The following is a 13,785-nucleotide window of genomic DNA, read 5'->3' on the forward strand; positions in this document are numbered from 1 at the left end:
GGGTGGGAGTTAGTGATGACAGAAAAAATTATGCTTATTCATTGGGGATGATCTGAGATGGTGGTAAACAGCTGTCTTGAACACCGAGAGGGGAGAATGAGATTGAAGAGGATGTTAATGTTGGTTACGCAGGTGGGGAAAAATAAGGGGAACAAATGAGTGGAGATGAGCAGTAATCCTGGATTTAGCAAGTTTCACGACAAGGGGGGTTGATGGTGGACCCTGTGATCCCTGCAGAAACTTGGGGGGACAGGGCACGGAAAGAGTATAAGGAAATGCAAGACCGGAAGGAGATTGTGGAAGACAGAGAGACCACCGACCTGTCTGCAATGGCGAAGTGATAAGCCCATAAACTCAGCTTCATCACGGAAGATTCCAATGATCTTAAAGGCCTTGGTTTCCATGGTGTCAAGATGTGAGGCAGGAGGGCCAGTCCAGAGTGGAGAGCAGTACCACATGAAGCTGTGGATGAAAGCCTTGTCGGTGGATAGGAGTTCAGGTGTGCCAAGGAAGGACTTTGTTCGACGGAGGATGCTCAGTCGGCGGCTGGCTTTGGAGGCAAACTTTGAAATATGGTTTGCCCAAGAATGCACTTACAGTATTCTGTTTCTCTGCCCCAGAAGAATGCTTTGCTGTCTGCATGCACTGAGAAATCTCCTGAGGAATGCTTTTCGTCTCTCTTTATTAGCTCACCTGGACTTTAGGGTGTTATCCCTTCGCCGGAGCAAAAGAGAGGACATTAGGTTTCATCAGCAAGATTAGTTATTCATTTTACAGGATTGTAACTCCTGACAAGAGACGACTTGGGCAAAACTGGCACCCTGAACCATATGGTATACATTAATGATGATGATTTATTTGTTATTTGCAGACGATGGCTGCCTGACTGCATCATTTTCTGGGAGCACAGTTGTGCAGTTGATGCAATGCCCTTGTTACCAGTAAGCTGGTACTCGTTTTGCCAACCTCGGAAGGATGACAAGCTGAGTCAATCCTCCTCGTGTTAATTCAATCGCACAACAAAGGCTTGAACTCACGACCCTAAGATCTTAAATTGGCCACTTTAACCGTTAAGCCAACACCCTGCCTAATGATTATGGTGATGGCGTTTAGATCTGAACTGTTATGACATGGAAAAGCAAGAAACTACTTCATGGCAGGATTTAAAGTGAAAACATAAGCATCATATGTTGCATAAGTAACCATGGTCGACTATTCCTTTTTAAGAGTACATTGATGGAAAGTGGACATATGTATATTTTTATATATGTATATATATATATATATATATATATATATATATATATATATATATATATATATATATATATATATATTGTTGTAGTGCCGGGTCTCAGTGGTGAGCACAACCGCTAGGGGGAGCAGTAGAGTCGGCTCCACCGAACACCTGGAATTTAGGTCGTACCTTTCAGATAAATCCAAAAGGTCACGGGTCCCTTATCGGACCGAAGATCGCCAATAGGTCGATCATGTGGGGTAGGGTCAATTGCCAATTTCAATATACCTAATTACCCACGTTGTCAAACTACCAGGGAAATTCACCCTCGGCAGGATCTGCGCGATCTGGGCCGTTACCGAGCCGGATCAGAGTCGTACCCCGAGTGGAGAGTACCAGAACCCTGCCGGCCAATTGCACGATTGCAGCAACAATGAGGCCTCCTAATTCCTGTTCGCAGCACGGAAAATCAATGATAGAAAGGACAAGGACGAGCTGGGACATTCAACAAGGAGATTTATTTACAATCATAATTAATCGAGGAGGGATCACACAAAGAGCAGAGTTATCTGAATAAGAAATGTAATGTACAATGAGCAAAAGAAAGCACTTATACAATTCTACTTGAAGACGGGCCCACACACAGACACACACACACACTCCAAAAGAAATGATGGCCGCGGCCTTTATTGATACCCCCAGCTCGGAGGGAAGGTGAGCTGAGGTAAGGAGCTAGCTTGGACCTTCCCGCCTCGTGCGGCCCTTGACGATCTGGCTTGGCGGGACTCGAACCCGCAACTCGATGCCGCTGCAAGCACCAGGTACGGAGGGCAGCATCCGGCTCCAGCACACTCCTCCGGCAAGCGACGAGACAGCGAGCGCCAGCAGAGGAGACAGGCAAGCGATCCTCTGAGGGACAGGCTCAAGGGAAAAAGACAGGACCTCCTCGCGCACACCCGCCCTTCTCTTCACCCCCCCCCCCCGATGCAACTCGCCTCCGGATTGGCTGGTTCGACTCAGGCGATCCGCTCACCGTTCGTGATTCGTCCGGGGGGGAGGGGTGGCGAGCATCCTCGTGGCCCATCCCCCCTGAGAGGCATTCCTCCTTCGGGCGACGTGCCTCTGCATTGGCTGGAATGTGGCGTACGTCGTTTGCACTTTGCCCATTGGCTGAAGGCAACACATCTTGCTCGACCCTGGAGCTTTGGAGGCAATCTTTGCAATAGACTCCTAACCAATGTGTCGGTTGCCAATGGAACTCTGCCCACAGGCACTCGGCACGTATGCACGTCAGAAAGGCCGATGGTGGAAGAAAGCCAGGGAGGATGCCGTTGTTGTTGGTGGTGTAAAAATCCTAACTATAAAATAACCCGTAGTGCACGTACACTTAATTCCCATTAGACGTTGGGGAAAGGGAGCTATCTATCCACATTTACTTCATGAAATAACTGAGCTACGGAGACCTGAATATTGAGTGCTCATGGCTGCCAGATTCGTAACACTACCCCCTCCCGTTTTTACAGACTCGTCCCGAGTCGTTGAATTTTCGTGTGACCAGCATGTGTAAGTTTTCCCCTCGTACGATTTACCTGCGGATCCCCGAGTGCGACATTTTTATACGTGTCCCAAAAATAAATAACCCAGTGCACTACGTAACTAAACTAACAGACTCACACGGACAACTTAACTACATTGCTGGCATTAAGACGAATAACAGGTGGGTTAAGAACTTATTTACAATTTAAACTAATATTTACACTAACCATGGCCCAGGACCTGTGATCTGTGAAGAAAAAGGCAAAAGTCATGCACAGTCAATCATTCTGTGGCTCGACTGGAGTCTCTGGCACAGTGCATGGACAGATACAAAAACACAACAAAATGGATTTGTGGGCTGCACAAACGCAGTCCTTGGAGTGGCTGCCTGCAGGGCAGTCCTTGCAAAACACTTGCTGATGGTCCTGGTGCACATGGTTAGATGGTGACATGGGGGCAATGCAACAAGGGCAGCAGGCATGGGGTCAAAGCAAAAGGCAGGCAACGAGGCATGGCAAGGCAGATGCGGACCAGCAACTGTAGCACAACAGGCTGGCATATGAAGCTGGCCGGCCTCTGATATTGTCCCGTGAAGTTCTGGAGGGAATGCGGTGGTGCCAGCTGGTCCAGAAACAGGCTTGGACCAACCCTACTGTCTCCCCCCAACCTATCGTCTTTGTCTTTCTTTGTCCATATCCACTCCCTTAATTTGCAACAACAAAACAACAAAATTTAGCCCCCTTTTTATTTTATTTTTAGTTTATTATTATTATTGTTTTTTTTAGAATTTCTTGTCCCTAACCCCTTGACTGTCTTTGTCCGGCTAACCTATCCTGTCCACCTACTCCCAACCCCTAAGATCCTTTTTGGAGGGGGATAAGGGAGAGACTAGCATCCTGTCTCGAGGCCCAATGAAGCCCCAGAATAGCCTCCCACATAATTCAGCCATCTTACCAAGGTGGGTCCAGCGGCCTACGTAGAGCGAAGGGATGGATGGTGCGAACGGGTATATTTCCTAACTATCCTAGCATTTATTAACTTTAAACTACCCCAGGCTTTTCCATACGCCTGGCTCTTTAAACTAAAGGTTCTAACAGCCATGATTCCCGTCGCCTGTGTTGGTTTCCATTATTAATTTGGGCCCTGCCCACAAATTTTCACTCGTGCCCTTGCACAATTTCATGGCTGGGCAGCGAGGCTCACTTGGCAGGGATTTCCCTCCTGCCAGACTCTAACTACGGCACCCCCTGAGGCTGTCTCTGAGCCTACCTGCTCCCTATGAATGAGGGGGGGTTGCCCTTCCTGGCATTGCCCCCCTCCGATGCCCACGTGGCATTTTGGTGCTCCGGGTCCCGTTCTGCGGGTCGCCCGTGCCCACTACACTATCCCGGTCCCTTGGACCCTTGGCCGACTCTGGCCGACTAGTCCATTGCCCAGGGTGCCCTCTACTCGATACGGTCATGAAAACAGCCACGCTTCCAGCCGGTGAATGTACTCCTGCACCCTTCAAAAAAGTTACGTGCCTTCTCTCAACACCAACAACAAAACGACCTCCTTTTCGTAAATTTAACTAACCCACTAACTAACATAACACTGACCCCAGGGTCACTTGGGTGGGATTCACTCCTCCCCCCAATCATTCATTCGCACAATGCATTCCACATTCACTCCACTCACTCACTCGGGCCCGCTGACCCATATTCACTCATTGTATTCCTTTCATTTCTTTCTTTTCTTTTCTTTTTCAATTCATACTCGATGTTCCCCTAACTATCTCATGCTCCCAGTCATCCCTTACTCTAATGCACGTTCCTTTTAACTCGACTGCTAAGCTACGTCCCCACGACACATTCCATGTCTGTCCATGTCCCCAAAATCCATTTGCCATTCGAAATCTAACCTACCATTCCCACTAACTAGTCTACGGGCCCCATGGAGGACGGCTCATGCCCCCATGAGGCCGGTCTATCTAAGCCAACAACGAACTCTCCGACGCTCCCTCTACTCTGAGGATAGTGTCGTAACTTATAGATCCCCAAGGTCGGGGAGGGCCTTGGCGAAGCCAACGTCATCGTCCATCCTGATTGGACAGGACCTTCATGGGGTCCGCCCTTTCTGGCTGGGTTTCGGCCAGGCCGGGAAAGCCCACCCACTCCACGCGTGTTTGAGGAAGGTGGACGGTGGTACAGCCAAGATTGAATTGGAACGTTTGGGGAATCCGAAAAGGAACTGCGGACGTGAAGATTCTGCCTCGGAAAAACGAGGCTCCGGAGACGCAGGTGGACAGTGGATCGTGATGGAGGGGATATAAAGGTTTATTAGTCTAACTAAAAAAAAAACATCGCAACGCACCCCATTTTGCTCTCCCACGACACACAAGGAGGGATTCTATCTGCACATATACTTAATGGCATAACTAACTTCGGGACAACTGTATGTCTTGTATGCATATGTTTGCTAGAACCGTAACAATATGTATATATGTATGTATGTATGTATATGTATGTATATGTATATATATATATATATATATATATATATATATATATATATATATATATATATATATATATGTGTGTGTGTGTGTGTGTGTGTGTGTGTGTGTCGAGTGGGGAGCCAATATTTCCACCATCCAGTAATGAAAAGTCTTTTGTAAGAAACATGGTGTTGATGAGGCACATCAAACCTTATGGTGTTGATGGTGTTGATGAGGCACATCATGTGTTGAGAAACATGGTGTTGATGAGGCACATCAAAAAAAAGGCACAGCAACTCGCAATGAAACCTTACCAAGAAGTAGTGATACAATGAAAGCGGTAATGCGTTGCTCTTTGATCTCTCCATCTGCTGGACGTTCATCCGGCTTGGTACGTCGATTTGGCACCCTGAGGGCATTGAGGTGTGTGATTGTGCGGACGGCAGCTGCTGTAAGCCACGGTAGACCCAGCAGGGAACAGGCACCACCCATGAGAGCGAGCAGTAACAGGTCCAGGTGAAATCCAGAGCCCTTCACAAAACCTCCGCTGCTTTTGCTGACGATGAGACTGGTAGTGGAAAAACGAAGAGTGTGTGGTGAGGGAAAAGAGAGGATGGATATCAAGCCATAAAAAAATAAGAGAATGTATGGAAAGCAGGCAGAGGACATTTTTTTTATTAAAGCAAATTGTGTTGAGAAAGTAAGATAATCAAGTTCAAAACAAACTTTATCTTTGTCTTCAAGTAACTGACTAGCAGGATGGCCTAGACTCTAGTCTAGAGGTATGCACACTCATAGCCTGGGTTTAAATCTCAACCCAACTATAAACTGCCATCCTGGTGTTTCACAGGCAGGGTGATTCATCAATGTGTGTGCTGTCTCCCAGATGGACGTGGGTGCCCCGTCTGCTAGCATTCGTTGGTGAATGTTACAGATCCCATGATGTCCATCGCAAAGTATCAGTGAGCTCTCATCGGGCACCCTGAAAAAATTACAAATTCCTGCTCTAACCTACAGGGGGCACCGTATCAGTGGCACTGCCATGCCCCTGTGAGACCTGATGGTAACCCACAACCACATGCTGCATACAAATGGCGAGAGAATAGACTTTTTTGAGAAATGTCACGATGTCTATAAGGTTGACAAAAGGAAATGTTGGACAAGATGGAATCAAGTGACACATACAGCACATTGTCCATCATGCCGGACTTACTGGGAAGTTCATGCATGATTCTATATAGCCTTTAATGGGGATTACTATCACAACAATTTCTTTGGATTGTATATTAAGTTATGGGTGTCTGACAAGGTGGTAGAGAGGTAGTGCACGCACCTTTAAGCTGTTTAGTCTGAATTTGATTCCTGATATCAGTAATATGGAAAAGGCAAAGCCGAGAAGCGAACGTAGAATTCTTCTTACATTCGCTTCTTAAATATAATATTACCTCAACATTACCATCACAACAACAACTACACGCCGAGAACAGGATCTCATCTGAAAAAATAAATATTACCTCAACATTACCATCACAACAACAACTACACGCCGAGAACAGGATCTCATCTGAAAAAATAAATATTACCTCAACATTACCTTCACAACATCTACTCCACCTAGAACAGGATCTCATGTAAAAAATAAATATTACCTCAACATTACCTTCACAACAACAACTACACCCCCTCGAACAGGATCTCATCTGAAAAAATAAATATTACCTCAACATTACCTTCACAACAACAACTACACCGCTGAGAACAGCATCTCATCTGAAAAAATAAATATTACCTCAACATTACCTTCACAACAACAACGACACCGCTGAGAACAGGATCTCATCTGAAAAAATAAATATTACCTCAACATTACCTTCACAACAACAACTACACCGCCGAGAACAGGATCTCATCTGAAAAAATAAATATTACCTCAACATTTCCTTCACAACGACAACTACACCGCCTAGAACAGGATCTCATCTGAAAAAATAAATATTACCTCAACATTACCTTCACAACGACAACTACATCGCCTAGAACAGGATCTCATCTGAAAAAATAAATATTACCTCAACATTACCTTCACAACGACAACTACACCGCCGAGAACAGGATCTCATCTGAAAAAATAAATATTACCTCAACATTACCTTCACAACGCCAACTACATCGCCTAGCACAGGATCTCATCTGAAAAAATAAATATTACCTTCACAACGACAACTACACCGCCGAGAACAGGATCTCATCTGAAAAAATAAATATTACCTCAACATTACCTTCACAACGACAACTACATCGCCTAGAACAGGATCTCATCTGAAAAAATAAATATTACCTCAATATTACCTTCACAACGACAACTACATCGCCGAGAACAGGATCTCATCTGAAAAAATAAATATTACTTCAATATTACCTTCACAACGACAACTACACCGCCGAGAACAGGATCTCATCTGAAAAAATAAATATTACCTCAACATTACCTTCACAACGACAACTACACTGCCTAGAACAGGATCTCATCTGAAAAAATAAATATTACCTCAACATTACCTTCACAACGACAACTACACCGCCTAGAACAGGATCTCATCTGAAAAAATAAATATTACCTCAACATTACCTTCACAACGACAACTACATCGCCTAGAACAGGATCTCATCTGAAAAAATAAATATTACCTTCACAACGACAACTACACCGCCGAGAACAGGATCTCATCTGAAAAAATAAATATTACCTCAACATTACCTTCACAACAACAACTACACCGACTAGAACAGGATCTCATCTTAAAAAAAAATACAAGAAGCGAACATAGAATTCTTCTTACATTCGCTATATCTTGTTCACAACTGTATACGCAATTTCCGGTTACTTTGGCCTGGATTCGGGATCAGCGATCAAATAACGTAAATCACGATTAAAAATAACTTTTTGTGATGCGGGAGATATCTTTATTAAAATCAGTGGAGGAAATATACACCATCCCAAGGTAAGATGTTAAGCTGTGTGCCCTATCTGGGAGTTTTTGGATGTTAAAGTAACCACGGTGTCTCTCATGAAGAGTAGACGAGTTATCATTGGCATCCTGTATTAAATTACAAATTCATGCCATCTTCAGTGAAACGTCAGGCCTGGCCAGTCGGTTCATCAAAGGCTTCGGCTGAAAACGTTCCCTGGCCGACCACACAAAGTGGGAATCATTGAGGCCTTTAAAAAAAATTCACATGTACTTTGCTTTCGCTTTTTCCCACCTGGAATGTAACACATATTATACTTGGTTTTTAGATTGTCAATGATTGCTTGATGTGGCATGGTTTACTTTGTGACAATGTGCCATTGCACTGGGTATCACCTACGCAGTAATTTGAGTCTCGATGAATATCACGATGAAAACGAGAAAGGCAGGTATGATGGCAGCCATCATCATCCACGGTGGAAAGTCCTTGTCCCTGCTACCCCTGGGATCAATGAACCAGCCACGTATTCCTGAATCTGTAAGCTGGAATCCAGTGGGAACTTCCAGCTTCTGCACAGAGCAGCACAACACACCTTGCTCCTTTGAACCGTTCCACATGTAAACGTACCGGTTTTAATGATCACGGATCTGTTCCACACCCGACCGCAGTAATTTACTCCACACCTATTCAATCATGTGCACTGGAATCTTTTGATACCACATTGTACGGCAAATATTGAATCTTTCCAGAGGACATATGGTACCTCGATTAACTTTTCCACACTCCAATGTGTTACATTGAAAGTAGAATTTCACACAAATCCGTCGATGGATGTATGCCTCTGCCCGCATTAGATGTCAACCCACTGTTACCTTTGATCTCAATTAAACGTAGAGAGAGAGAGAGAGAGAGAGAGAGAGAGAGAGAGAGAGAGAGAGAGAGAGAGAGAGAGAGAGAGAGAGAGAGAGAGAGAGAGAGAGAGAGAGAGAGAGAGAGAGAGAGATATATATATATATATATATATATATATATATATATATATATATATATATATATATATATATATATATATATATATATATATATATATATATATATATATATATATATATATATAGAGAGAGAACGAAAAGACAATCAAGTATAAGACAGAATCAGATGCTTCAAACTCAAGTTTATGGCCTGAAAAATGATTTTCAAAGGGCACATGACCTTTGACCTCTTAAATCTAAAATTCAATACATTAATCTTTCTATTACAGTCCATCAGTGTGGTTGAAATATCTTGAGTGGTTCATAAGTTATTCCTGTAATCCTGTAGCACAGATTTTTTAATTAAAGGGCACTTGACCTTTGGCCTTTGAACCCAAAATTTACTTGGGTCATCTTTGTGTTACAATCCATAGTTAGGACGGGTTTGGTCAAAATCCCTTCAGCGGTTTACATGCTATCCGGGTAATGAAAATCTGCTACTGTCAGCGAAAGGTCACATAACGTCTGACCTTTGCCCCAAAATATTACATCATAGTACATTCTACATACCTGTACCAAGTGTGGTCAAAATCCCTTTCGCGGCCAGCAGGTTATCACGGTAACTAAAATCTGCCACTTTCAGCGAAAGGCCATACGACTTTTGACCCTAAAATCCTAGAAGTTCATCTTTGCATAATAGTGTACACCTGTACCAAGTTTGGTAAAAGAAAAAAAAATATCTTCAGTGGTGCACAAGTTATCGCGGGAACAAAAATTGATCACGGACAAACAGATACACAGATGGACAACCTGAAAACGTAATGCCTCCTGCAGCGGAGGCAGGGAAATGTCCCTTTTACACACCGTACGCTGAGCATATTCTCGTGAACTTATTCTTTCAACACACAATGCACCAGTTATTAATTATTTATTTATTTTCATCTTCTTCTCAAATTGGCCATTCTCATGAACTCACGATAGCACAGATCACTGGAAAAGGAGAAACAAAGCATTGTTGCGGTTTTGGAAGACCCCGGGGAGACACATGTAACACATTCCTGTTGGTTGTTATCTCCATTTGCGGGTTTCAAGAGGTGGGAGGAAGTTCTCCCAGAACTCAAAATCTCCACCTTTTTCTTTGGTGAAGGATCATGACTCACGAACCAAACTGTGAAACTTCATTCTAATAACCTCATTCAGAGGGCTCTTTTCAAAATCTTCACTGAACCTCTGACAGCCTCCAGTTGTAGCTTGTTTGGAGTGATATTCCCAGGATTTATTTTTAGGTACTCGGTAAGGGTTTATCAATCCTGTAGCTCCGACTGTCACTGGTACAATTTCAGCTTTCTTCAATTTCCAAGTCCTCTTGACCTCATTTTTCAGATCTTGGTACTTGGCCATTTTCCTGATTTCTGTACCAAAGTCATTGGGAACTGAAACGTTGATCAACAATGCTGACTTTTCCTTTTTGTGTTTAAGCACCGTGTCCGGACGCAATGCTTTGTTTGCGAGGTCCACACTTGACGAAATCATCTTGTCGCACGTGAGCACAATATGTTCATTTTCAAGGACCGGATTTAATTCGTGTCTCCATGATTGTTTTGGGACCGGGATGTTGAAATCTTTACAGATGTGCCAGTGGATTACTCTGCAGACTCTGTCATGTCTTTATGTGAACAGCTGTTTCAACAAGAGTTTTTTTACAAACCAAAAGGAGGTGGCTGGTAATTTCTGTTTCTACTCCACAAAACCTGCATTTGTCTGATTGATTCAATCCTTCCATTTTCTTAAAGGCATAAATGTAGTGTCCTTGGTCTTGAGCAATGATGATGTCTTGTTCTCCCTCCCAACTAATTTGGCCTCTTCTTCGCCATTCCAATGAATTGACATTCTTGTCAATCCCTGTGTCTTGTCGAGCTCTTTTTTTGAATCTTCCTGCTCCTTTGTCATTCTCCCAATTGTCGGAGTATATCTGCTGATATTTACTTTTTGTAGCTTTCCTTTTTTATTCTTTGAAATAATTGGGGCTTTGTTTGTTTCTGTTTCGTTTTCCTGTGTCGTATCTATAATTTGTACTTGTTTTTCAAAGTTTGTTGCTAAATGGATTAAGGATCCCTTTTGTGGTTTAGTGTTTTCTTGCTCGGGTACAAATCTCATCTGGTATTCTGTTGAGCTTTTCACACACTCCGCTAGTCCGACGCATGATGCTCCGTGCACTTGGGTAAGCTCCATCAGACCACCTTCTCCCTTTCGCTTCGGTAAGTACAACCTCAATATGCTTTTGTTTTTATAAAACATCTGTAACTAGTTTTTGCAAAATATGTTGTAAATTTTTTTTTTCCCCTGCTGTCTTCTGTATGTGGAGTTTATTATGGACATCTAATGGATCTAGTCCATTGTTTTCCACGCTATATTTGTTTTTTTATTTGTCTAATTCTTTTCATTCCCAAGTGTAGTTATGTCTGCAGCCATTTTGTTTCGCTCAACGACCCCTCGCCCTCATATTGGTGTAGGGAAAGATTCATTGTGAATGTAGTTGGAACTATCCCCATTGTTCTCTTCCTCATTCTCCAACTCCGCATTTAAACTTTACTCTCAAACACTTATTCTCAGACTCCATTCTCAAACCTCATTCTCAAACTTCATTTTCAAACACTTCTCAACTCTTTACAGATTCCAACCACGTACCGCATTCACTCCAAAAAACATGCCACGAACCACACAAATCCATTCAGTAACACCAAAGTAGCACAGCAGAGCCAAGCCACCAGCACTACCAGCATTGTTATCGCCACTCCGCCAAACCACCAGCACGACCAGCATTGTTATCGCCAAACCATCATCACTAACAGCATTGTTATCGCCACTCCGCCAAACCACCAGCACTACCAGCATTGTTATCGCCACTCCGCCAAACCACCAGCACGACCAGCATTGTTATCGCCAAACCATCATCACTACCAGCATTGTTATCGCCACTCCCCCAAACCACCAGCACTACTAGCATTGTTATCGCCACTCCGCCAAACCACCAGCACTCCCAGCATTGTTATCACCACTCCGCCAAACCACCATCACTACCAGCATTGTTATCGCCACTCCGCCAAACCACCAGCATTACCAGTATTGTTATCGCCAAACCACCATCACTACCAGCATTGTTATCGCCACTCCGCCAAACCATCATCATTACCAGTATTGTTATCGCCAAACCACCATCACTACCAGCATTGTTATCGCCACTCCGCCAAACCATCATCATTACCAGTATTGTTATCGCCAAACCACCAATACGACCAGCATTGTTATCGCCACTCCGCCAAACCACCAATACGACCAGCATTGTTATCGCCACTCCGCCAAACCACCAGCACGACCAGCATTGTTATCGCCAAACCATCATCACTAACAGCATTGTTATCGCCACTCCGCCAAACCACCAGCACTACCAGCATTGTTATCGCCACTCCGCCAAACCACCAGCACGACCAGCATTGTTATCGCCAAACCATCATCACTACCAGCATTGTTATCGCCACTCCCCCAAACCACCAGCACTACTAGCATTGTTATCGCCACTCCGCCAAACCACCAGCACTCCCAGCATTGTTATCACCACTCCGCCAAACCACCATCACTACCAGCATTGTTATCGCCACTCCGCCAAACCACCAGCACTACCAGTATTGTTATCACCTCTCCACCAAACCACGAGCACTATCAGCATTGTTATCGCCACTCCGCCAAACCATCATCATTACCAGTATTGTTATCGCCAAACCACCATCACTACCAGCATTGTTATCGCCACTCCGCCAAACCATCATCATTACCAGTATTGTTATCGCCAAACCACCAATACGACCAGCATTGTTATCGCCACTCCGCCAAACCACCAATACGACCAGCATTGTTATCGCCACTCCGCCAAACCACCAGCACGACCAGCATTGTTATCGCCAAACCATCATCATTACCAGCATTGTTATCGCCACTCCGCCAAACCACCAGCATTACCAGTATTGTTATCGCCAAACCACCAGCATTACCAGCATTGTTATCGCCACTCCGCCAAACCACCAGCACTACCAGCATTGTTATCGCCAAACCACTAAACCACCAGCACTACCAGCATTGTTGTCACCACTCCGCCAAACCACCAGCACTACCAGCATTGTTATCGCCACTCCGCCAAACCACCATCACTACCAGCATTGTTATCACCACTCCGCCAAACCACCATCACTACCAGCATTGTTATCGCCACTCCGCCAAACCACCAGCACTACCAGCATTGTTATCGCCACTCCGCCAAATCACCAGCACGACCAGCATTGTTATCGCCAAACCATCATCACTACCAGCATTGTTATCGCCACTCCCCCAAACCACCAGCACTACTAGCATTGTTATCGCCACTCCGCCAAACCACCAGCACTCCCAGCATTGTTATCACCACTCCGCCAAACCATCATCACTACCAGCATTGTTATCGCCACTCCCCCAAACCACCAGCACTACTAGCATTGTTATCGCCACTCCGCCAAACCACCAGCACTCCCAGCATTGTTATCACCACTCCGCCAAACCACCAT

At 44.4% G+C, this 13,785-nt stretch overlaps 1 protein-coding gene across 6 annotated transcripts in view; it reads right to left on the bottom strand.

The window, feature by feature from the left end:
- Nucleotides 1-13,785, bottom strand: part of LOC147014243 (anion exchange protein 2-like) — a 120,526-nt gene that overhangs the window by 35,209 nt on the left and 71,532 nt on the right. For all 6 annotated transcript variants that reach the window (XM_085852014.1, XM_085852012.1, XM_085852011.1 and 3 more), the window contains 2 exons: nt 8,619-8,788; nt 5,564-5,817 (listed from right to left, as the gene is read on the bottom strand). In XM_085852014.1, the coding sequence (XP_085708140.1) occupies nt 5,564-5,817; nt 8,619-8,788 (424 nt within the window). The remainder of the gene's footprint in view (nt 1-5,563; nt 5,818-8,618; nt 8,789-13,785) is intronic.

The sequence above is a fragment of the Eptatretus burgeri genome, chromosome 13, assembly GCF_056783735.1.
Source record: "Eptatretus burgeri isolate ZD-2024b chromosome 13, Ebu_testis_v1, whole genome shotgun sequence".
Lineage (NCBI taxonomy): Eukaryota > Metazoa > Chordata > Myxini > Myxiniformes > Myxinidae > Eptatretus > Eptatretus burgeri.